Source organism: Cricetulus griseus, chromosome 3 (assembly GCF_003668045.3).
Source record: "Cricetulus griseus strain 17A/GY chromosome 3, alternate assembly CriGri-PICRH-1.0, whole genome shotgun sequence".
Lineage (NCBI taxonomy): Eukaryota > Metazoa > Chordata > Mammalia > Rodentia > Cricetidae > Cricetulus > Cricetulus griseus.
In genome coordinates, this window is record NC_048596.1 from 198,373,687 (window position 1) to 198,400,030 (window position 26,344).

Below are 26,344 nucleotides of genomic sequence, written 5' to 3' on the forward strand. Positions count from 1 at the left end.
TCATGCCCAAAATATTGTACTTTATAGGTGTTTTCTTGACAATTTGAAATAATTTCCAGTTTTCAGTTCTACCTTAATTAACATCTCCTTCTTGGGATGAGCAGGTAACAGGGATTGAATCCAGGACCTCCTGCATCCCAGACAACACATTCTACCACTACTCAGTCCCTTGGCTCAGTTCTTTCAAGGAGACAAACAGGCTCATGTGGAGATGAAAAGGGAACTTTCTCTACACAGAGAAGCCAGAGCACCCACCTCCACCACCAACTTACAACTGGAAAACATCCTGAGTATGGGGAGAGACCAGAAAACAAATAGTGATGCCTGAGGCTAGAGAGGGCTGGGACCTCAACTGTCACTATTTTCCCATTAGCCAAGCTCACACCCAGGAGGGTCAGACAGTCTTCTAGACAAGGAGAGTGTGTGACTCCACTTGAGGTCACTGAGGCAAGGTTTCCAGTCAAACTCAGCACCCAAAGAAGAGTCCATGGAGGACTAAGGCTGCAGCTCAGTGGTAGAGCACTTGCCTAGCACAAATACACAAGACCCTGGCTTCATCCCCAGTGAAAGGCTGCAGCTCCTGCTTGCCAGTGTAGCTTTGCCTCTTCCTTGGCTCTTGCTTAAGTTGCTGGGTGGTACTGTGTTTAAATCACTTTGGCAAAATTCCTCTTAAATGCAATCAATACCTCCAGCCCTACTTTATGGGGCAAATAGTTCCAAACTGCACAAATATGCCTTAAATATCTGCACTCCAGAGACTAAGCAGGCAGGTCACTGCCTGAGCAACTCTGGGAGTGGGAGATGAGAGGGGGAGTGCAGAGAAGGATGGACAGAACGGCAGGAGTGAGTGAAATGCATGCATGATTGGGGGAGCAGTGCCCTCTGTCTGGCTTGAGGCCATCACCACTTCCCAGAGGGAATGTGTTTGCCATGCAGTGCTGTGCAAGCAAAGGCTGCCGAGTCAGCAAAAGGGGGCAGGAAATAAATGGAAGGAGATGCAGTGTATTGCCAGAGTGATGGCATGGTTTATGCCTACAGTGTAGGGGAAGGGAGCAGGTTGAGAGCTAGGCATCCCCATGACCACATCCCAGTGACAGTCCTACTCCCTCATACTTATTAGGTACTGGACATTTGATCCTTGGGTCCTCACAGCACCCCTATTGGAACTGTTGCCAGTCCCACTTAACAGGTTAGGCGACTGAACACAGAGACATGAAGTGGCTACCAAAAGTCACACAGCCTGGAAACTGGGATCAGAATTTGAAGCCGGGCCTTAAAAAGATTAGTCTGTGGCCCATTTGACCACATATTCATAACCGATGATTTTTCATTTACACCTCAATATACTGTTTCCTATCCATTTAGATTAACAAATTAAAATATACAGAAGTAAACCTAAGCCTGAGGATAGCAAGTGCTGTCTGGAAGAATGGCCATTCTGTGCCCCCCCTTCCTGCCCCATGTGTGTGTCAGGCCGTAGCCAACTTCCAATAAAGTCCAAGGTGTGCTGCAACCACCATAGGCATTCAGAGGACCACCTGAAGGGGAACCTTGCATCAGAGACCAGAGTGACAGGAAACCAAGGACTGAGAGCTGGAACTGGAACCTTCCCAAACTCTTTGGGAAGAAGAGAGACTGACACTGGGCTGGTCTTTAAGGAGAGGGTGTTGTGCCTAAAGCAAGGGGTTGAGGTTGAGATTGAAATATGGAGTTCTGGCAGCGCCCCTATGATCCTGAGAACTGCTTTAGCCACTGGCGACTCTCCTAGTAGAAACCCTGGCTGGCTAGCTGCAGGTGCCACTCCCCATACAGCTTTGAGCCTAGGACTTCACCGCCTGGGCGGTGACTCTGGGCTTACTGGGCTGCCTGTCATCACTAGCTCCCATTATCCCCACCCCTGTGCAGCTGTGAAGCCATACGACCCCTCTCCTCAGCCCATTGCACCACCCTCTTCCATTCCCTGTATGAATTCAGGCAGGGCAGGGGATGCAGGCTCTTGTCTTTGGATTGATGATACAGGAAATGCATTTCCAATTAGTCCCAGGATGCTGAAGACCAAGAATCAGACATCATCTTTTGGTGGGGGTGGGTAATGAGTGGAGAGAGACCTAGTAAGCGCGGAGTAGGGACCCCAAAGAGCGGCCGCTTCTAGAGTGGGGGGATACCTGTTAGCCAGGGCGCAGGACGCACAGGATTTGGGTGGCTTTGCTCCAAGACGCAAACCTGTGGCCCAACTTTCTATTAATCTTTGGAGGGGGCTAAACGCTATTCAGCAAAGGCGTGTTTTCCGAGGTGAGCGCCTCCCCAGGGGACCCCCTGTAGCCCTGAAGGAGAAAGGAGGGAGTGTGTGGCACAGGAAGAAACCACCTGTGGTTTGCAGGAGCCTCGCAGTCAAGTCGTGGTCGGCGCGGGCCACGGTGCTGGCATCCCCTGAGCTGACGGGGTGGGGACCGCGCGGCCCTCCACTGCCTGCGGCGCCCGAGACTCCTCCCGGCTCCTGGTCGCGGCGTGCGCTCTTGGTGCCCGGTTCCTTCCCGTTACGCAGTTCCTGTCCCTTTAAATCCCAGCCCCTGCCAGGGGCGGCTGGGGCGCGCTGGTCAGACCCCGAGCCGGGGGAGGGGCAGGGCGCCCCGGGGTCCCCGCGTGCGCGCGCGCGCGCGGCCGCCAGCGCCCTCTCTAGGCGGCGGCGCGCCTGCCGGGGCCCGGAGCGCACGCCGCCGCCGCAGTGCCGCTGCCCGGCCCGGCCGGGATCGGTGCAGCCGCGCGCGCCGCCGCCCGCGGGCCCCGCCGCCCGGGCCTGAGCCGCGCCCGCGCCCTCCCGCTCCCGGGCGCGCGGCGAGGGGCCCTGGCGGCGAGGTGGAGCGCCGGGCACCAGCCGCTCCCCCGCCCTGCGCCGCCCTCCCCCGCCTCCTCCCGGTCCTGTCTCCAGCGGGAGCGCGAGACGCTGGTCAGGCTCCGGCGCAGCTCGAAAATGAACAATCGCCGCGGGGCGACCTAGACGCCGCCGCCGGTCGCGCGCGGGGTCGCGGGCGTGATCCGTCCCCCCCCCCCCGAAAAGAGCATCGCAACAAAAAGCCAGCCAGCCAACCAAGACTCCGGTTTGTTGATCGCCTTGTTTTTGGTTTTTTTTTTTTTTCTTTCACCGCTTGCGGGATTCGCAAACCGCGTTACATGCATGTCCAGTGGGGGTAGGTTTAATTTTGACGATGGAGGGTCCTACTGCGGAGGCTGGGAGGACGGCAAGGCGCACGGCCATGGCGTCTGCACCGGCCCGAAGGGCCAGGGAGAATACACCGGCTCGTGGAGCCACGGCTTTGAGGTGCTGGGTGTCTACACCTGGCCCAGCGGCAACACGTACCAAGGCACCTGGGCGCAGGGCAAGCGCCACGGCATCGGCCTGGAGAGCAAGGGGAAGTGGGTGTACAAGGGCGAGTGGACGCACGGATTTAAGGGGCGCTACGGTGTGCGGGAGTGCACGGGCAACGGGGCCAAATACGAGGGGACCTGGAGCAACGGACTGCAGGATGGCTACGGCACGGAGACCTACTCGGATGGAGGTAGGTGCGGGCAGCGGGGGCGGGGGAGGACTGGGGACCGATCCCTCTTTCTCCTTCTGTTTATCTCCGGGGAAGTTGAGCCTCGCCTTCCAATTGGGCTATGGGCTCCTGGGGCATCTCCTAGGTTCCCAGGAGGCCTCAGCGGGCCCCTGGCCACAGGTTGCCCCATGCTTGATGGGGACCACGGCCCGTGCCAACTCAAGGGTTGGGGGCTCTTCAGCAGCAGGGCCAGGCCTCTGCTGCAGCAGCTGAGCCAAAGTCTCAGTGTATCCTGAGGAGCAGGCCAGAGATCTGCACCTGCCTGAAGGCCAGGCCGGGTCCTCTGCCACCTCTGGGACCCACCAAGGCAGGAGGGGCCTGATTATAGACCCTTCCCCTCCCTTGGTGTTGCCCGCCTGGTGTCCCCACAGTCAGGCCCTGGTTAGCTTCTTGTTTTCCTGCGGTGCCCAGGGCCTCCCTCAGTCCTAAAGCAACCCAAGCCAATGGAGAGGGAGCGCTGGGAGCGCCAGAGGCGGGGGACGCCAACCAAACCAAACAGCAAGGCAATAAACTTCTAGGTGGTTGGACACAGGCTGTGGAAGCAGGCTGCTGGAGAGAGGAAGGGAGGGAGGAGGCCCATCTGTTTAGCGGGAGCCCAGGAATCTGGCCGCTCAGTGGCTGAATCATTTTCACCTTTAGTTTAGGGAATCGCTCTGCGCCTCCGGTGTAAGATGCCACCACAGTCCGGGCAGAGCCTGTTCCGGAAGCCAGGGAACTGCCAGTGTGATGGTTTCTGTTCAGAAGTCCTGGCTGGCTTAGCAGCTGCCGCCACCTTACCTGGACACTCCTGTGCCCACTCCTCAGAGCTGCTGAGACCTCGGGAATAGTTCTAGATCATGGGAGTCAGACCCCAAGGCCGACTCTGCCTGGCGGCCCCCTCCCCCTCCAGGCGCTCATCCCAAGAGGCTGTTCTCTTGCCTCCCTCTGGGCCTGGGCGGCTTCTGATTTTTCGGGCATGGATGCCTGGGAAGGGAGTGAGATGCAGCAATGACTTGGGCTTCTGCCGGGGATAGAGAGCTTGATGGAGCCTGTGTGTGTTCTCTGTGCCTGAAGTCAGCTCCTGCCTTAAAGCCAGCTCCTGCTTGAAGCCAGCACCTGCTCCTGGCCACATCTAGGAGTGATCAGGGCTGGAAAGTAATTATTATTTTGGCTTATGCAACTGAAAGACAGGGTTCGTTATTACCCGAAGAGGAGGCGGAGTCTGGGCAGTTAATTATATAATGCTCCTGCCTGTCTGTGCCTTGCCCAGCCCTGGTCCCAGGCGGCCTTTTCTATGCTGTTGTTTTCGTGGGTAAGGCTGGAGAGTTTCCCTGACCCTTGGGCATTGAGGCCCTCCCGAGGTTCCAGGCTCATGCACGTGGTGTGTGTGTGTGTGTGTGTGTGTGTGTGTGTGTGTGTGTGTGTGTCTACACGTGTACTCACACACTCAGTCTTGGTTAGGTCCTCGAAGCAGGTGTGGGGGGCCAAGGTGGGTGGTCAAGCAGCCTGGTGTTCCCAGCAGGGCAGTCATCACTCAGGATTCTGGATAGACTGTTGAGCAAAACTGCTTTCTAGAGGTGCCTGCTCTGGAACAGCTATGGTGGCACCCTGAGGTGACTGGACCTATCAGAAGGGGAGAATCCCACAGCACTTGAGAGTGGGGCCCTTCACCCAGGCCTGCCCTCACTCCAAGCATCTATCTTCATTGGCCTAAAGAGTTCTTACCTCTCTGTCAACAAATGTTTATTGAACATTTACTATGGCCAGATGCTGTAAGCTCTGGGAACTCAGAAACAGGCAAAGCAGACATGATCCTTCCAGAGTGTTCACTTAGGAAGATGGTAGTAATTCTCCATGGGGAGGTGGGAGCAGGCACTGGGTCTGCCAGGGACTCAGGGCCCAGTGTGCGGATATCACCCCCTAGATGACTTGCTGAGGATCTTGACCCTCTACTTGGTGCTTTCAAGGCCATCAGCCTCCATCAGTACTTCAAAGTCTGCTTTGAAGGTGAAGTCAATCAGGCCAGGGTTGTGTGTGAGCAGAGATTCAGAGTTTTGTGGCCGAACTCCCATGTGTCTAGGGCCACGACACCTTGCTCTTCACTTCCTGACTTTGCCCAGGGGTGCTCCTTTTGCCCTGAACCCCTTAAGGGGATTCCAGTTCTTACCACTTTCCCTAGAGTACATGGCAGAGAGGTAGGCATGTGGGTCTGGACTTCAGGGCCAGTTCTCTGATTATTGGATGTTGACCTGGCATGACTGAAATTAAGCTGGCCCTGCTTGCTCTGGACATTCAGGTACAGGTGTCTAGATCCGTTTTTCTGACCATGATCAGCTTTTTGTTAGGAAGGGTAACTTCTGAGAAACCAGACCCTGGGGAAATTATTCTGTGAACCCTGGGTGGGGTGTGGTCAACTGCAAGAGCATATACCTGGTGGGCTCCTGGTCCTAGATTGAAGATGACTGGCTCTCTTGAGTGAGTAGTCCCACCTTCAGCACACCTTTGGCTTTATACAGAGAAGGGAATTTGGGACAGACGGTAGCAGAACTCCACAACTTTTGCTCAGCGTCCAAGACTGACTTGGAGAAGCAATGGTTGTCATGAACAGAAAATGTATTCTGTATTCAGCTGCAACTGGTATGGAATCCGTTTCGACTAGGGACTCTTTTGCCAAGTCCTCCTCCAGCTTGCCCTCCCCCAGGCACAGTCAGGCACTGCTCCTGATGTGAGCCCAGTGAGCAACTCTTGAAGTCTGTGTGAGGCCCCAGGGATGGGGTGGGTGCCTCAAGAGTACAAGGTTTGGGGGCATTGACCACCTGGCCTTGAGTGCTGGCCTTGCCAGGGATCTACTTTATGATTTTGGGCAAGTGGCTTCATCTCTCTGAGCTTCTGTCCCTTTGTCTTTGCAAAAGGATAACACCATGGAGTGGGCGAGGATGAGTTGACAGTGGAGTCCCAGGCTCTGCCAGGAACAAAGTGGGCATTCTTTTCATCCTTACAGTTCATGTGCAAAGAACATAACTGTTAACAGCTCCTAGGAAAAACAACAGACAGGCAGGACTGAGGTGACCATACAGGTGACAGTCAGAGGTGACAGAAGATATTTACTGTGTCTCTTACACTTCCCATGTCACACACTGGACAGCAGAGACTTTGAGCCGGGAGACTTGGGAAGGCTGGGATTCTAAGTTAGCTTTCCTTTGCTTTGTCTTCTTATAAACTCCCTTTGTGAACTGCCTGTTATCTCTTCTACCTACACTTTTCCCACGCCAGGGACAGCACCCCTCGGTACAGGCAGATGCATGCTCTAGGAGCCATCATTGTCATCCCATTGAGACCCTGGGACCTCCTTGCTTTCTGAAGATAAACAAAGCTTCCTCTGGATGCCTTGGACCAAAAAGTCAACCCCCCCACCAGATAAACCCTCCCACACTCAGAGAGATGAGTCATCATACGCCCCGGCCTCCCCACTCCCCATACAAGCAGGTCCCGTTCACCGGCCCAGATTCCACAGCCCACACACATCACACACACCCACAGTAAGAACTCAGATCCACCCAGGCGCCTGCGCACACACTCGCACAATACACCTGCCACCCTCGGATCTTCCACCCTGTCCCCCGAAGCAGCCACATGTATCTCTTGGCTTTGTTTGTTCTGCCATAGCCAAGAGCTGGGAGTCCCTGCTACCCTGTAAATTCAGAGTTCTGATGAAAAGGTGGAGCAGACATTTCCATTTTTAATATGGCATTGCTGCCCCTTGTGAAGAGAAACTGTTACCAGACAATACAAACTGAGTTTTTCTTTTTGTCAGCACCAGGGTTTGAACCAAGAGCCTTGCTATGCTAGGTAGACACTCTGCCACTGAGCTATATCCCCATCGCTCTTCACTTTTTTCTTTTAAATTTTATTTTGGATAAGGGCTTGCTAAGTTGTTTAGGCTGGCTTTGAACTGGTGATCCTCCAACCCCAGTCTTCTGAGTGCTGGTGATATCAGGTATGCGCTATCATGCCTAGCTACTTAAACCGTCCATGCTCAACTGTGAGGAAATCTTTGGTTGAAAAAAAATCCAGGTGCCTGGTCTAAGGAGGCACAGCCAACCCACCAGCCATCCACACAGATATTCCACCCAGAGAAGCTCGGTTCTGAAGGGAGGCACACACTCTGTCTTGGAAGATGAAGACATTTCCTCTGTCTCTTTTTACTGCTGAGGGAGGGGGCTGTTGACAGGCTCCATCAGGTGAAAGGAGAAAGAGAGCAAATGACTAGTTCTTTGTTCCAATTATAGCTGAGAAAGAAGGGTTGGTGAGAAGTGTTCCCTCCCCCACCTCATACTCAACTGCTGGCATTCAGGACCTGATGCGAGTCTTGCGGGTCTTCATTTCCCTTGAGAGTGGTATCTGAGAGCACCTAGTGTTCTAGGTGAGTCCTGGGTGAATTCTAGGAGTCCTGGGTGACCTGAGGTAAGGGGATTCGGCCCTGTCCTCGATGAAGACCTGGGCTAGAGAAAGGATGACTCTGGAAGATATAGTGCCAGTGTCCTGGGTGGAGGCATGTCTTCCTCAGCACCCTAGGACTCCACAATTCTCAGTGTAACTAGTGGACTGTGCTTGCCGGTATTTTCCGTGGTAGCCCCTCCATGCTGGCCATGGAGTGCATGCCACTCACCGCATAGGATTCTGGTCTTTTGGGCATAGTTGTTATATTGTTTTATTTCTTTTGGGACAGGGACCTAATGTGTAGCCCACAGTGGTCTAATATTCACCCTATAGCTGAGGCTGGCCTGAACCTTGCAGAAATCCTGTTTCTTCTCCTAAGTGGAGATCATTTTTTAAATGCTTGGTAAATTTTTGATTTATCATTATAGTGTGTTATGAAGTTTGGGCAAGTATGGGTTTGCACATGCCACAGTATGTGTGTAGAGGTCAGAGGACAACCTCCTTCCATCTTTATGTGGGCTCTGGGGATTGAACTCAGGTCATCAGGCTCACACAGAAAGCACCTTTGCCCACTGAGCTATCTCATTGGCTCTTGTGTTTTATTGTTGTTGATACAGGGTCTTATGTAGCCTTGAACTATCTGTGTGCTTGAGGATGACCCTTTGAGTGCTAGGAGTACAAGTGTGTGTCACCACACCTTTTTTTTTTTTTTTTTTTTTTTTTTTTTTTGGTTTTTCAAGACAGGGTTTGTCTGTGTAGCTTTGGAGCCTATCCTGGCACTCTCTCTGGAGACCAGGCTGGCCTCGAACTCACAGAGATCCGCCTGCCTCCGCCTTCCGAGTGCTGGGATTAAAGGCGTGCGCCACCAACACCCGTCGGGTCACCACACCCATTTTATGTGTTGTTGGGGATCAAATCCAGGACTTCTTGTTTGTTATGCAAGCACCCTACCAACTGAGCTACATCCCCAGCCCTGGGGTCCATTTCTTTTAAAACACATTTATTTTTGTGTTTGTTTGTTTGGGCCCCTGTGTGCCAGGCTGCATGTGTAGAGATCAGAGGACAACTTTCACCATGTGGGTCCACAGGATGAACACAAATCATCAGGCTTGTCAGCAGGCACCAAATGAGCCATCTCTGTCCTGGGTTTCAATTGAGCTGGGTGGTGGCTCCTGACTGACTGACTCCTAAGGAGGCCAGCCTGCGGACCTTCAGCACCTTGGAGAGCGCCATGGCTTGCTGATTGCTCTGAACTCAGGTGCCAAACAGGTCACTTTCTGGGGCCAAACCCAGTGGGGGCTCAAAAGTAAAACCTTGGCCCCAAACCCTCCTGTATGCTGTGTGCCTAGTCAGTGTGTCTATCACTCTGTCCACTGCTCCTGCTCCAAGAAACATGACCAGTTCAGCTGCTGGTCTGTCTCACCCTGTGCTACATACACCCTGCTCACCTTCTAGTGCCGTTGAGGTGGGTTTAGGTGAAGCTTCAGGAAGACTGGCTGCCCTAAGTGCAGTCCAAGGCTTACTACCATCTTAGGCCTGTGTTGGCTTCATGGAATGTGGCTGGTGCACAGATGAAGGTAGATGGAAGGATGGTCTGTCTGTGGTGGCTGATGAGAGAGCATCTTGTGCTTTCTCTTTAGATCGGCCTTAATGGATTAATCACCTAGACCAGTCCTGCCCACCCCACTGGCCTTGGCCTCTAGCCACGTGCAACCATTTGCATTTAAATCTAATTAAATGCAATACAATGTAAGGAGTCAGCTCCTTGGTGCACCAGCCACATCTCAAATGCTCTATGGTTTGTGGAGCAGTGGCTGCTGTGGTGAACAGCATAGAGAGGGACTATTATTGTTACTGCAGAAAGGCCTGTAGGATATGATAGCCTGGAATGTACCCTTCTTGCAGGAAGGGGTATTGCTGGTGGTCACTGCCATGTGGCCAGGGACTAGATATTGACAGCATATAGTGGTCATTCAGTGAACTTGAAAATAAAAGTAATGTTTATTTCATCATTGATGACCATTTCCTCTTGACAGCTGGAGGTTCCAGATGGAAGCATCTCCAAAAATGTGTGTCTGTGGTCAGTCTCACACTTGCCTCCGTGTACCATATCCCTGTTTCAGTATTTTGTACTTTACTTGGACAACCAGTATTTGAGACAAGTCAGTGGTACTGGATGAACAAATAATGGTGATAGTAGTCTAACAGTGAGATGCACTCATGTCTGGAGATGGTTCTGGACCTCCACTGAGCAGGCACATTCATTGTAGGGTTCTGGAAAGAGGAGGTCATCTCTGGTCTACGTGAGAACCCCTCTCTGCTGCTACCCTACTTAGCTGGAAGCATCCAGGTCATTAAGAGGTTCTCATAGAGGTCCTTCTGTGTTCAGGGCACAGTGCAGCAATAGGACCTGCCTTGTAATTAGCTGTACTTGTTATCTGGGTCTGGCTGTGTACAGGGTTTGGTTTGCAGGAGCAGAGGAGACTAGATAAAAGAAAGACAGAAACAAGAAATTCGGTGACATAATCTCCTGGAAAAGCAAGCTGTCTGGATACAGGTGCAAAAATATGTGATATAACTTGGGGTCTGTCCTGCCAGATTTAGGGAGTTTCACATGCATCCTGAAGGGGCAGAAGAGATCTTCCAGGGCAGGGAGGCTCCAACCCCAGGTTCCTGTCTTCATGAGAATCCTCTGCTCCTTCCTCTACCTCAGTTTCCTAGACTCTGTGGTGGGGCATTGACCTCCTCCTGCTCAGCAGGTACTGTCCCCCCACTTCCCAGCAATGTCACAGGTAGTCACCTGAATCTAGGAGGGACTCAAAAGTGCAAGCCTGGTACTTCCTGACAACTAGTGAAGCATGGTCTGCCTCTCTGAGTCTAGGCCAGCACATGTGACAGAACCTCAAGTAAGGAGTGCCTGAACACAGATTGTCAGCCTTCTTGAATTTCTGGGCTGGGATATCACTCAAGATATCACATTTTACAGGGCTCTGGTGAGGCTGGTGACAACCTAGGGGGTGCTCTGAGAACCACAGCTTGGCCAGGTGCCTCCCAGCCCTGCTGCATACTAGAATTACTATGTGTGGTCCTGGTGTACCCATATCTCAGATGAGTATGAAGTCTTTCTGGAGTGTTTTGTGGAACACCATTGTCTGGGCTCACCGAGAAGTGCGGGTGAAGGGGCAGCTGAGCCCTGGGATGCTCCATGAGTTCCCCAGGTGAGGCTGATGTCTGATGTCTGCCCCCAGGGAAGCCCTGTTGGTCCAGAACATGGCAGCTTGCATCAGAACCGAGAGTGCATCCACCCCTGGTGGTGCCATGGCTTTATTTCCAGAGAGGGTTATTGGAAAAGGGAAGATGCCCTGAATGGAGCTGAGCCCCCCCCTCTCTCTGAACTGTGAGCAAGCAGCCTCCCTCTCCTGCTTCCACAGCCATGCTCTCCCTCTCACAGACCTGTGACCATAAGCACTGCCTCACCCAAAGTGGGGCAGAGATGACAGCCACAGCCTGGAGCCCCCAAATTGTAAGCCAAAATGTATAGCCAACATACTGCTCCTTTCAAAGGGATTAGAAAAGTGATGGTCATGGAGGTGTGGCTTACTCAGATATGGTTGGTGGACAGCAGAATTTGACTGGTTTACACACTACCTCCACCATCCCCAGGTTTCCTGATGGAGGATCATGTGTCAGCCACCCCCTTCCTTTATAGATAAGGGACCAGAGTGGAGAAGAGCTGTGGCTATGGTCTCAGCTTAGCAGCAGCAGTCTAGTCTCTGGTGGCGCTTTGCCCTGTAAATGCTAAGACCCTTGACAAAACCACTCACTCTGGCAGAAAACATGCAGACTTCTGAAGACTTGAGGTGCTGTGTGCCCTTCTAGGTGTTCACAGAACCCCAGAGAGGAACACTGTGCTCGCCACAAATGCCTGGACCTGCTCTGCTGGGTCTCATCTTGCACAGTGAGGACAAGAACAAGTAGATGGCCAGAGCTAGAAGGCACCTCCAGGAGAGTAAATCTGAAATAGGGACTGAGGCCATGTGGCAGAGGCAGATTTTACCACCCCTTGGATCTGCCAGCTCCACTGGGCACCCCACTCCCTCCCCATAACATAGGGTGCCCAGCATCTTTCTTGGCCTGCACCTGGCCCCTAGCTCAGCAGCATGGACTTGAATGTTCCTTTGGGTTGCATCAGCAACATTCCAGACCTTGGCTGCTTAGTCTCCAGGCAGGGAAAGCAGGGCACCCCACACACACAAACACACTCCACTTTGCAAATAAGCAGCCGATGCTCCAAGAATCTATGGAAGTGAGGAGGGCTGGGTTAGGTTTGGGGGGTGGGGGTTGGACAGACTGCTTGTACTATGTGCAGGGTCAGGCTGTGGAGCCCCCTCTACTACTGCTGTGCTGAAGTCTCAAGGACTGTTGCCCCTCAAAAAGCACCTGTCTCCTGCTTGTTGCGCCTGGGAAGGGGACGTGTTCATTTCAGGAGGAGCCATGTCCAGCTTCCCCAGGAAGGGTTTCTTTCAAATACAGAGAAAGGTTGGGGGAGCCCTCACAGGAGCTCTGAGTGGAGCTTCTTCTGGGGCAAGCATGATGGTTAGTGTTTTGTTAACTCCAACTAGAGTCGCATGACAAGAAGGAACCTCAATTGGGGACTTGCCTCCATGAGGTTGTCTTGTGAGCAAGTCTGTGGGGGCAGCTTCTTGATTAATGACTGATGTGGGAGGGCCTAGCCCACTATGGGCAGTGCCACCCCTGAGCAGGTGGTCCTGGGTGCCATAAGAAGGCAGGCTGAGCAAGCCATGTAGAACAAGCCAGTAGACAGTGTTCCTCTATGGATTCTACCCTGACTTCCCTTAGTGATAAATGTGACATGGAAGTGTAAGTCAAATGAACCCTTTCCTTCTCCAAGCTGCTCTTGGTCAGTGTGTCACCACAGTAACAGAATGGAAACCAAGGCAGTAGGTATCACAGGCCTACGGGCATACTCATGTGTGTTGGGTTTGCACACCAAAAGAGAGAAAACAGCATTCAGATAACATTTTGGTGCTAAGTTTATTGAAATATAATTCACATAAAAATTCATTCTCTTCCAATGCACATTGTAGTGTTTTGGTTTTTCGCGCGCGCGCGCGCGCGCGTGTGTGTGTGTGTGTGTGTGTGTGTGTGTGTGTGTGTGTGTGTATTTACAGTTGGGTTCTCATCACTAGTCTTTTTCTTCTTGCTTTTTGCCTCAGTGTGTGTGTGTGTGTGTGTGTGTGTGTGTGAGGGTGCATGTATGTGACAGTCAACCCCAGGTGTTCCCTCTTAGGTGCCGTACTTGTTTTATGAGACAGAGTCTCTCACTAGTCTGGGCCTTTCTGGCTAGGCTAGACTAAGCTAGATGGCCAGTGAACTCTGAAGATCTGCCTGTCTCTACCACCCACAGTGGGCATTACAAGTGGGTACTGCCATGTCTGGCTTTTCTATGTGGATTCTGGGGATTGAACCCCGACCCTTGTTCTTCCAAGGCCAGCACTCAACAACTGAGCAGGATCTCATGGTAGCTCAGGCTGGCCTCAAACTTAGGCAGTCCTGCCTCAGCATCCTCAGTTCTGGGATCACAGGTCTGTACCACCTGTCTAGAACACTTTGCATCTCCAATCATCTCTGCACCCTCCTTCATGCCTTCTGACCATTTACCTACTTCCGGTACCCAGATTCACCTGCTTTGGATATTTCAGACATGTGGAATCATACCTGTGTGCCCCTGTGCAACTGGCCCTTTCACTGAGCACGACATTCTCAATCCTTAGTATCGGACTTCATTCCTTTTTCTGTCTGAGTAGCACTCCATTGTTTGTTTGGTCTTCCTCTGTTGGGCCTTAGCATTTGTCCCCTGGCAGCAGTGAGTGGAGCTTCTGTGAGTCTCTGTGAATGTGTATTTCAGTTCTCTCGGGGATGCCAGAAGTGGGCTCTCAGAGTCCTGTGAGGTGACTGGATCTCACCTTTTGAGGAACCAGCTGACCAACTGCACAGCTTCTGCTCTTTCCCATTCCTGCCTGCGGTGTGTTGAGAGCTTCAGTTCCCCCCATCCTCACCCCACACTGTTATTACTGCCCTTCTGACTGCAGCCATCCAGACCCCACGGTGTCTTGCTGTGGTCTTGTCTATGCTCCCTGCAGCGCTGGATGTTGGCATCTCTTCGCATGCAGTTTGTGCTACTGCCTGGATGTCTGTCCCTCTGTGCTGTCTGTCTAGTTCTATGCCTGTCTTTAAACCATATTACTTGTTTTATTATCGGCTTCTAGGTTTTCTGCAGATTGTATCTGACTACTGGTTGGGGGGTGGGGGAGGTAGACTGCCAGAGATCTCCTCAGGGTTGATTTCTTTCTCCCAGAGCTCCCAGCACCATGCCAGGCACACAGTGGGTACCCAGCAAGTGCTTATAGTGATAGACTTGGGGTCACTGCTCAGGGTTGGTGTCATCAGAGGCTGTGACACACAACCAACTTGCTCTGGGGAATGGGTGGACAGAGCCCAGCACTGTTTGGCTCTTAGTCGCTCTGGAGTTCATGTTGGTTCCTTGCATGGTGTTGGTGGAGCAGAGGACAGAGGAGACAGGGTGGTGTCTGTGACCTGGAGAAAGCCATCTGGGGAAGTAACTTTGGATGGAGAATCAGGGTGGCAGGAGCAGGTCTGGTGGGTCTCCTAGCCTGCAGAAGGAGCCTGTGTCACGTCAGGGAGGGTTTTGTGGCCCACTTGTTGGACCACATCAGTCAGGGCTCCTACCTGACCATCTCCATGAAGGTCCCAAGGGACCGCACCATGCCTAGAGCCCTGGGCTTATGTGTCACTCAGAAAGTGCAGCAAAGAAGCCGCAGGCAGGGGTTGATTGGGCTGGAGTAGGCTTCAACAACACCAATCCAACCACGAGGTAGCTTGCAGGAGCAGTATCCTGTCCTTCCAGCTGAAGGAGCAAAGAGAAGAGATGTGTGAGCCTTGGAGAGTGAGTAGGAAGTCAGGGAACAGGAACTAGGAGAGAGGGAGGGGAAGAGGAGACAGGTGGGTGACCCAGTCCTGTCAGGACCCAACTTGGAGTTTCTGACTCCACTTTCTGTTTTCTTGTGCATCTGTGCCAGGGAGCCTAGGAATATCTAAGCCTGCTGTGGAGAAGCAAGATGAAGCCCTGGTCCAGTGTCAGGGGGTGTAGGTACAGCCTAGGATCCTAGGGCTATGAGTTGGGTGTTCTATGGCTTCAGGAAATTGCCTGTCTGCCTCAGCTTCCAGCCCCTGGAAGGGCTCATCATGGCTATTAGCACTCAGTGGAAACTGGGCCCCCCAGTACCAGGGAATGCAGCCAACTCCCCCCAGGGCCATCTCCAGTCCTCTAGAGCGGACTTCCATCTGCTGGATCCCAGGTACAGCTGGTGCCCTGGGGAGATGCCTATCCTGAGGCAGAATGAGGTTGGGAAACTGAGGTAGTCCCTCAGGGACAGGCCTGGCATGGGTTCTTGGCTTCTGTGAGTCAGAAGCTAGTAGGCTAAGGTCTGTAATGCAGTTAGTTCCATGTCTCACCCTTGGGGTGACCTGCCCCAGGCCTTTCCCTTCACTGTCTGTCTCTGACAGATGACTAGCCCTCCCATAGCCACTAAGAGCCCTCCATAGAAAACCCCAGAACCTCCCTGGGCCCTGCCTTACAGACCACCATGGGTGCAGATTTGGGCTGATCCCTGGAGTGAGGATGTGTTGTAAGGAACCACTGAAGGTCTTGGTTTTGGGGAGCAGGTGTTGGGGGAGGCCCTAAGCCATTAGGGTTTACTCCATACTGGTGCTTTCTGAAAGAGAGGCCAGCTTTGAGAGAGGGAACTGTGGGAGTAACAGGGCTGTGATTGGCTGGGAAGTATCTAACCTTTTTTTCTGGAGAGGGATGGTTGGTGTTTGTGGGTGGCATAGTGACCTGCTTTTGCTCATTATTTTGATCTTGGGATGACTTTGTGTGCAGTTGACATTCTAGAAGGCAGTTCACATCAAAAGACATTGATGGAGGTCAGGGGTGCGGGAGTGGGGGTACCATAGGCACTTAGGCAGCCAGTTGATATCTTTTGCTGATGGCGTTAGGGCCACCTCAAACCTGAACTCTGACCCCCATCTCCTTGCTCCCCCTTCCTTAGTCCTTTTCTGGTATCCTCAGTGTCTGTGTGCCCCGATTTCATAACTGAGGGAAGTTTCCAGAAAGTCCACTTGTCTCCTCTCTTCCTGGCTTTAGTATGAGCTCAGTTGACCAATGGACACTCAACCTCCATGACTCCCAGGCAGTATCCAGAGAGAACCTTTGCACCAGAAGACCTCTGGGGGACCCAAGAAGGCTAGCCTGGGCTTCCTGCGTGCCAAGCTTTCTTCTGACTCCCCTCATCAAAGGCTGCCCTGTCCCTCAGCTTCTCCACATGGATGTCCCTTTCCTAAGCTGGTGACCACGGGGACTGTAGGGTACAGTCTCTGCTGTCCTTGACTCTGAGCCTCCTTGGCTGGTCACTCCAATGTCCGGCAGGGTGGGTGTGAGGCTGATCCCCAATTTCAAAGCCAGAGCAGGCCACCTGTGCAGTGCTGTCCAGGGTTGTTTGTGTTCACTGGGACTGGACGTGCCATCTCCATGGAGGACAGTCACAGGTCTGGCTTCAAGTTGAGGCCTGTGACAACAGACTGTGATCTTTATCCATTTCACTTGATTCTTTCTCTCTGGGGACCCTACATCAGCCCCTGCCCATCCCACCCGGCCTGACTAAAGGCCAGGTCTGGAATCAGAGACCAATGCTGGCCTTGGCATCAACCTCATCTCTGCATAGGGCACAGGGATCCTCTGGGTGGGTTTTGGATGTTCTGTGGAGGTTTAGGGAATTCCGCTGTGCCATGCCTCTGGGCTGCAACACAGCATTCTGGAAAGTCCTTACCCTGAGTGGTCTCCACAGAGCTTCAGAACAGGGACTGAGTAGTTATGAGCACAGCGATAATATGAGGTCCCTGTTTGTTCTCACTTCTAGAATGGATGGGGGACTTTGATGACCAGCAGCGGAAGGGAGCAGGACCCCTCCACTCCATGGTCAGGGAAAAGGAAGGCTGTTGCTGCCTTCTCAAATTTGGTGAAGCCCACACAAGGCCCAGCATTCTCTGGGTGCAGAAGGAGATTTTCCACTGACCCATGGCTTAGAAGTAAAGCACAACAACAACCAAAAACAAAAACAAAAACAAAAACAAAACAGCTTTGGCACTGGAGAGATGGTTCAATTGGTGAAGAGCACTTGTTCTTGCAGAGGATCCAGGTTCAGTTCCACCCATGTGGCAGCTCATAACCATTTGTAACTCCAGTGCCAGAGAGTCTGACACCCTTTTCTGGCTTCCAAAGGCACCAGGTACACATATGGTGCACAGACATATATTCAGGAAAAACACCCATGTGCATAAAATAAATTAATCTAAAAAATTAACTCAAGTTTTATTGGCATAAAATCAACACCATGCACAGTTCACTGGGCAGTGGTGGGACACATCTTTAAACCCAGCACTCGGGAGGCAGAAGCAGGCAGATCTCTGTGAGTTCGAGGCCAGCCTGGCCTACAAAGTGAGTCCCAGGGAAGCCAGGCCATACACAGAGAAACCCTGTCTGAAATAAAACAAAACCCCAAATAAAATACGCAGCTTGATGGTTTCTGCAATGTTCCTGGAGTCATAAGCCATCAATCAGCACAGGCAGTTCGTTGTCCAGCAGTTTCACCATCTCAGGAGGAAACCTTGCACCTAAGGATCATTTCTCCGCTTTTCAATCTCAGCCCGTCCCCCAAAGGCCACCTGCTCTCTATCCTGTGGATTTGCCCGAGCTGGGGGTGGCTTTGAGCAGCTGGTTTTCATGTGTCCAAGCTTCATCCACATGGTAGCATGTGTCAGAGTGTTGTTTCTTTTCATAGCTGAGTAATATTCTGTTGCCAAGTTGGACCGCACTGTCGTTGTCCTTCCTTCAGTGGCGGACATGTGGGTGGCTTCTGTCTTTGAGCTGTTGTGGACATCATTGCTGTGAACATTCATGTACAAGATAAGTGTGAATTGTGCTTTCTTTTCTCTTGAGTAGGTCTCAAAGTGCGATGGTTTCTTCCTGTGACTGTAATGAATATCTGAGATTAATCAAGATATATAGAGAGAAGGCTTGGAGATCCTAGCTCATGTTTGGCCTCCATGCCTTTGGGCTTGTGGGAAGGCACATAACATGGTGGGAATACCATTTGCCTCATAGTGAACACACAAAAGGAAGAGGCTGGTGGACTCCGTTACAGCCTTCAATGGCACACCCCAGTGCCTTAAAGGTCCTGCCTCCTCCCTATAGCTCTCTGTTAGGGATTCAACATTTAATACCTGGCCCTGGTGACATCTGATCCAGATCATGGCACTAGGGTGGAAATGCCTGTACCAGGATGATGAGGTTGAATTATTTGAGGAGCTTCTCCAGTCACATCTCATGTTCTGGAAGCTGAACCCACACCAGGACCATGTTTGGAAGAAGTTGTAAGGTGATGGACAGGCTGGGGTTGCCAAGCACATGGTGCAGGGTAAGGAAACCCATGATAAGTGCTTAGCTCCCTCCTCCTGGCACAGGCCTCTTCCTGTCCTCCCTCCATGCCCTGCAGCCTAGCCCTTGAGTCATGCAGCTACCCACTGAGAGTCCCTGGGTCCTGGGTGCTAAGGATCACAGCCTGCCATGTGCACAGTGAGCAGAGCCAAGGTCACTGTGGGTCATGCCTCCATTCCTGAGGTTCTGCGCCGCCGGCAAACCTGCTCTCCATCAGATAGAGGGAAGCTGGGGAAGGGTGATAAGGACACAGGGCGCATGAAGTCTCTGGGGACCTCCACAGGGAAATACAGAGACCCTGGAACCTCCACAGGGAAATACAGAGACCCTGGAACCTCCATGGGGGACAACACACAAAGATACTGGAACTTCCATGGGGACACACAGAGACCCTGGAACCTCCATGGGGACACACAGAGACCCTGGAACCTCCATGGGGGGCAACATAAAAAGACCCTGAACCTCCATGGGGACACACAGAGACCCTGGAACTTCCATGGGGACACACAGAGACCCTGAACCTCCATGGGGACACACAGAGACCCTGGAACTTCCATGGGGACACACAGAGACCCTGAACCTCCATGGGGACACACAGAGACCCTGGAAATTCCATGGGGACACACAGAGACCCTGGAACTTCCATGGGGGACAACACACAGAGACCCTGGAACTTCCATGGGGGACAACACACAGAGACCCTGGAACTTCCATGGGGGACAACACACAGAGACCCTGGAACCTCCATGGGGACACACAGAGACCCTGGAACTTCCATGGGGACACACAGAGACCCTGGAACTTCCATGGGGGACAACACACAAAGACCCTGGAACCTCCATGGGGGGCAACATACAAAGACCCTGAACCTCCATGGGGGATAGCACACAAAGACCCTGGAACCTCCATGGAGATACACAGAGAACCCGGAACCTCCATGGAGCTACACAGAGAACCCGGAACCTCCATGGGGATACACAGAGAACCTGGAACCTCCATGGGGGACAACACACAGAGACCCTGGAACCTCCATGAGGGATAACACACAGAGACCCTGGAACCTCCATGAGGGGCACACAGAGACCCTGTGGACTTGTGAGAAGATATGCAGAGACCCCAGGAACCTCTGAGGACACACAGTGAGACCCCGGGGACCACCAGGGGAAACACTGTCCTTCTCTAAACCTGAAACTGCTGTGAAAGTCACGATAGTTATTTTACTAGGACAATGAAGAACATCTCCATACTGCTCCAGTGTGGACAGTGGTCAGACAAGAGAAGTGTTACTATGAAGCCCACATGCTCAGGCCACTAGGGTGTAGCCTGTCATTCATAGGGCTAACTGCATGAGGCTTGTCCCTCCCCAGGCTGAAGTGGACCACACAGGTGTTCTCAAGCAGCATTGACCCTGTGCTGTTCATGGTACCTCTCATTCAGGCAGCATGGGCAGTGAGTATGGGGTTGTGTCCTCAGCTCCCCAGGGCTCTGGTTTTGCCCTTGACCTTTTCTCACTCCATGTTTGTGTTATGCAAACATGATGCATTTGTCCTTCAAAGTGGCCACCTTCTGGTCACCTTACTGCTTCCTCCTTTGTTGTCTGACTCTTCCCTGGTGGCTCCTTTCCCTCTGGTCAGTCTTCTTTTCTCCTCCGGTTCCTAATCCCTTCTGAGAACAGATGCATCCACAGTTTACGATGACTGTAAGCGGTAGGCTCAGGACAGTGCTGTAAGTTCAGGCAAGCCATGCCACTCAGTTATGCCACAATCCACAACTAGACACCACATTCCTTCAGAGGCTGACCTCTGCCTTTGTAAGTCTGTGTTTGGTGTCAAACCTCCAGCATCCTACCCCAGAAGACAGAAAGCTTCAGAGTCTTGCTCCCCTCCCCTCCCCTGGCCACCCCAGCATTATAGCACAACTTAAAAGCTGAATCCATACTTGGTGTTTTTGATCCTTGCCACTGCAAGCTTGATTACTGCTGAGCCAAGCAATGTTCCCCGATGTACATTTTCCATGCACAATTTGAGTTAGCAATTGACTTTTTTTTTAATTGCATTATTTTGTGTAAATCATTGGTCAGTTTCCCCCCACCCGCCCGACGCTCAATAAGAAAACCCCTCAGTGCTGCTTTTCTCTCACACCTGTCGGAGTCTCTGCCTACAATCATATGAATTCAAGTCTGTTTCCATGATTCCTCTGCTCAGTGCCCTCATCCTGGAGTGCCCCCTCCATTATTACCATCTGATCACCATGTAGACCAGGCTGGCCTTGAACTCAGAGACCCACCTGTTCCTGCCTCCCAAGTTCTGGGATTAAAGGTATGTGCCACTGGCATATGTGTCTTGTATGCTTCATTTTTGTGTCTTGCTAGAAACTTCCTGCTGCCCTGTCCTTCCCTTCACTGTGTAGTGATATGGGTCCTCCCTCAGTCAGGACACGCCGGCCCTTCATGTTTTGGAAGACTGTTATCTCTGTATTTGGTCTTTTCTTTTTGTGCTTTCTCGGGACTTCATCTTGGGGCTTCCTAGATGAAACCTTTGGTTTCTGCCTCATTGTCTTGCCCACATCTTTTTCCAACCTTCTCCTTAGAGGGTGTATATCCACACAGCTCCATTCCTGGGTTGGAGGGTTCGGACTTCTCCTAGGGATCAGGTGAACACACTTCAGTCCACAGCTAACTCCAGTAGCCATAGCTCTCCAGAGCTGCACAAGGCTTAGAGTGTCACTCAGTGGCTGGTGATGACAAGGATGTGGTCATTCTCGTGGCCTTTTCTGAGGATAACTTTCCAAAGACCTTGAGAAAACCTTCACGGTGACTGAGAAATTTAGTGCTAGGGATGTGTCCTAAGTATGAAGTTTGATATTATGTATGAATACCAGCCATTATAACTAGGTAACGAGTGGGTGAGGCTTTAACTCAGTGTGTAGTCTGTGTGTGGTGTATGTGAGGCCATGGATTCAGTCCTTAGCACCATAAATAAATAACTAGGAAGTAAGTAAAACAAAAAATAAGGTAGGACCCACAGGTCAGACCTGGTAGTGATTTCTGCGATAGGAGACATCCGTGCAGTTGACTATTACACAGCCATTATTAATCGTGGGAAGAGGTCCACTGTAAAGGAAAGAAGGTTCTAGAACATGGTGTTACTATGCATGCTAGGCTAGGCAGTTTCTCTAACCCCATATCCTGCCTTTATCCCTAAGGCACTGGGCTGTACTTCTCTTATGGTAGGAATCACCCCATCTCCTCTGAAATCCAGACTCCATGGTTGTAGCCTTGGAGTGTTATATTTCTCTTTCAAGTACAAGCTCAGCAGGTGATTTCCATCCTCAGGGACAGCACCACTATGTTCAGAATGGTCACTTGAGAGGCCTGCCTGGCACAGTCCCCTGCTGTGACAGTGCCCTGGTATCTTCTTTACTCTGGGTGACATGGACTCAGCCTTTTCCCAAGAATGGTTGGGAAAATCACTTCTTGGCTGAAGCCCACAAGGCACAGCTTGAACCCTAGGTGCCGTGCACTCACTGGCCAAGACAGCTGACACCCTATCCTCCCAGCCTCCTAGAGCATCCCATTGGCCTCTGTTGGCAAAGGGTTGTCGGGCAGCAGGCTGCCTGTCCTTTATGGATGAGGATGGGTACAGATCAAGTTGGAGGCCCTTGCAGGGTGACTGTAGGAGGGATGTTCACATAGCCTTATCCTCAGGCTCCCAAACATCTGAGGAGGGTGCCTACCCTGGTCCTCAATGGCTTCCAACCCTTGTGGCCGTGGACTGAAGGACTGGTCCCTGGCTCAGCTGCCTTCCCTGCAAGCTTCCACCCCAACCCAGCTCTGCAGATATAACCCACGAAGGAATACAGATGTCTGTCCCTGCTTCCAGGTGGGGAGGATTCCAGGGTACTCTCAGTAGAACCTTTTGCATCCTGTCCCTTCTTTATGACCCTACCCTGTTTGTGTGACCATCATGGATAGCTACATCTCAGGGTCTGCTCTGGAGAAGTCAATCTTGCTATATTGCTGACCACTTTTTCTTGTCTTCCTTTCTCCTATTTTGTTTGTTTTTGTGATAGTCTCACTTTGTAGTCCAGCTGGCCTCATATATGTGACAATCCTCCCTTAGCCTCACAAGGCATGAGCCATCATGCCTGACTTTTTCTTTTTCTTTCTGTGTGATATTGGGGATGGACCACAGACCCTCACATGCTAAGCGTGTGTTCTGTCGCTGGGTTGTGCTGTCAGCCACCAGTTAGGTTTCACCAAGGACATCACAGATGTGGGCAGATTTATCCAAAGCCCTGAGCAGATGGGCACTTTATGGACATCTGTCCTCTGCTAATCAATAGGTGCCTGCAGTGTGGACTTGGTGCCTGGGTAGCCAGAAAGGTACATTCTGGGCCATTCAGGAACCTAGTGCTGTCCTGGGCCAGTGCAGTGTGTGGACAGTTGGTCCAAATGACTGGTGTCTGTTGCTAGTGGCTAGAGAGACATGAGCTGGGTTGGCCTGGAGGGGTTGAGTGGGAACAGTTGTATTAAGGAAACATGTTGTGAACTCAGCCTCTATTAACCCAGTCTCCTTAAGCCTGGTGAGGTCAGGATCACTTGATTTGGGGGCTGTCAGGGGAGAAGATGGCTGGGAATGATGGTGGTGCATGGGCCCTGGGTGGTGCTGCCTGGCTCATACCTGACAATGGCATGCTTTTTATCTCTGAAGTCTGTAACGGAGAAAAGGGTCCTGGGTGGTGGGCGGAGATGGGGTGGTATAAGGGACCATTGGAGGCAGCTGCTGTGGACTTCCAGTTATTTCACATCTAAAAAGAAAGATCCCGGGCTTCTGTGTCTTTAGAATACATGAGAGAGCCAAAGTTGTGTTGAAATCATTTGGTTTGACAACTGACGCCTCAGAATGATACCCGTGTCTGCCTCAAGGCATCTGCTGCAGTGGGCTGGGTCCAGTTTGGTATACTGGCCTGCTCTGCAGATAGGGGTCCAAGAACTTGCCTTGAGTCATGTAGTAATAGCAGAGCACAATGAGAGCAGGAGTCTGAATGTCCCCTTTTTATTTTTAGTGCCTTATACCATCTTGGGGCACGGGAGATGGTCCAGTCAGTACACTGCTTGCTACACAAGTGTAAGGACCTGAGTTCAATCCTAGCAACCATGTAAAAAGCCAGGTGTATGGTACATGCCTGCAATTGCAGCATTGTGGTGGTGGACCCCCAATGCTTACTGGCCAACCAGTATACCTGAATTGGTGAGCTCCAGGTTTAGAGAGAGAACTTGTCTCAAAAGAGAAGGTGGAACATCTAGAGAGAAAGCTCAGTGGTTAAGCGAATGCAGTGTTCTTCCAGAGGCCTCAAGTTCAGTTCCTGTCACTCACATGAAGTGGCTTACAACCTCCTCTAACTCCAGTTCTGGGAGATCTGATGCCCTCTTCTGGCCTCTGCAGGCACTGCATGCATGTGACGCACAGATGTGTATGCAGGGAAGCATACATAATGTGAAACTAAAAACTAAATCTTTTAGAAAATTTTAGTTAAAATTTCTAGTTAAAAATTTAAATCTTAACAAAGTGGAGAACAGCAATCGAGGAAGACAGCCACCATCAACTCATTTCTGCACAGATGTGCACACCTGCATACATCCATGAATATGTGGACACACACATTCTCAGAATTTTATGTTACAATTTTAACCATCGTTTCTTATTTGGAGAAAGAACTTGGCTGTGTTGCCCAAGTTGACTCTGAATTTCTGGGCTCAAGTGATCCTCCTGCCTCGGGCTGCAAGGCACATACCATGGGCTTGCCAGCATGCCATCCAGTGGTGTTGGGCTTGCCACCACGTCGTCACTATCTACTCTAGAACTTTTCCATCTCCCCAAATGGAAACAAGGCCCCGTGAGGAGCATTAGCCATGAACTCCTGTCCCAGCCCCTGGGGCTTCACCCCCTTAATGTGGAACCAGGAGGTTTTGTCCTTTGGTGCCTGGCTACTTTTATTTTTGTGGTGTCAAGGTTGTGCCCTGGTATGGTGACATTAGTACATCTAACTTTTCTTGGCTAATTTTTCCTGTCTTTGTTTTGCCACGAGGCTGATCATGATTGACACAGGGTTATGTTGTTCTCTTGTGACCAGTGCAGTGTACAGGGGACATGTTTCTTTGCTCCTGATTCTACCATATGTGGTCTGCTAATTTTAATGTCCCTTCCCCGTGCACCTGATGCTCTTCTGGGGTGTCCCACTGAGTGGGCTGACTAAACTTCTGGGACAACTCCAATAGCAGCAGTGGGGACCTCATTCTCCCCAAAGTGTGCCCTTAACAGTCTCACAGCCTTCAGCATTCTACAGGCCATGCTTCCTCCCCTTCCTTACCTCCTTCTAAGGCTCCCCAGGGTCACTCTGGACTCTAACTCTCTGTATCATACCCCACCACAGTCTTAGAATCCAGCCATGGGAAACAGGATAGGAGTGCCTTTGAACATGACCATCAGTGCAGTCAATTTACAGCCTTGCTGTGACCCCTCTGCCTCTGTGCCCAGGTAAACCCACCTGGACTTCACTTTCATGGAAAGGTCCTGAGGGGCGGGTGGATGTGGATTTTCCACACACCTGTCACCCACATCCTGCCTCAGGAGCTCACTCCTCTCTCCTTTGTCTTCCCAGGGACGTACCAGGGCCAGTGGGTTGGTGGCATGCGCCAGGGCTACGGTGTGCGGCAGAGTGTCCCCTATGGCATGGCCGCAGTCATCCGCTCGCCCCTGAGGACGTCCATCAACTCTCTACGCAGCGAGCACACCAATGGTGCAGCGCTGCACCCGGATGCCTCCCCGGCAGTGGCCGGCAGCCCGGCTGTGTCCCGCGGTGGTTTCGTGCTGGTGGCCCACAGTGACTCAGAGATCCTAAAGAGCAAGAAGAAGGGGCTGTTCCGGCGCTCCCTGCTGAGTGGCCTGAAGCTTCGCAAGTCTGAGTCAAAGAGCAGCCTGGCCAGCCAGCGAAGCAAACAGAGCTCCTTCCGCAGTGAGGCGGGCATGAGCACTGTGAGCTCCACGGCCAGTGACATCCACTCCACCATCAGCCTGGGTGAGGCCGAGGCTGAGCTGGCCGTCATCGAAGATGACATCGACGCCACCACCACTGAGACCTATGTGGGCGAGTGGAAGAATGATAAACGCTCGGGCTTCGGTGTGAGCCAGCGCTCCGACGGGCTCAAGTACGAGGGCGAGTGGGTTAGCAACCGTCGGCATGGCTATGGGTGCATGACCTTCCCCGATGGCACCAAGGAGGAGGGGAAATACAAGCAGAATGTGCTTGTGAGTGGCAAGCGCAAGAACCTCATCCCACTTCGTGCCAGTAAGATCCGGGAGAAAGTGGACCGGGCCGTGGAGGCAGCTGAGCGGGCAGCCACCATCGCAAAGCAGAAGGCCGAGATTGCTGCATCCAGGTAGGCTTGGGCAGAGTGTCCTGCAGGACCTGTCTTTGGTTACCCAGAAGGCATGCGTGACCTGCTCTGCCCATCTGTGCAGTGCCCAGTGTGAGGCCTGCACAGTGTTCCTCTATCTGTCCCCCACAGGGTCATGGTGTTCATGGAGGTCCTCAGAAGGTGATTGTGGGCAGAGGTGTGGCAAGGAAATGGTCTGAGGGGCCTTGGGGACCTGCAGCTCCCTCTTAAACAGGGCAGGAGGGAGTCAGGAGGCTGCAGAGGAGGAGAGAGGCCTTTTGCCTTTTATGTGTG

At 52.1% G+C, this 26,344-nt stretch overlaps 1 protein-coding gene across 1 annotated transcript in view; it reads left to right on the top strand.

Annotated features, from left to right (window-relative positions):
• Positions 1-3,175: 3,175 nt before the first annotated feature.
• Positions 3,176-26,344, top strand: part of Jph3 (junctophilin 3) — a 63,347-nt gene continuing 40,178 nt past the window's right edge. Inside the window, exons 1-2 of the mRNA XM_027410697.2 lie at positions 3,176-3,557; positions 25,276-26,053. Coding sequence (XP_027266498.1) covers positions 3,176-3,557; positions 25,276-26,053 — 1,160 coding nt within the window. The remainder of the gene's footprint in view (positions 3,558-25,275; positions 26,054-26,344) is intronic.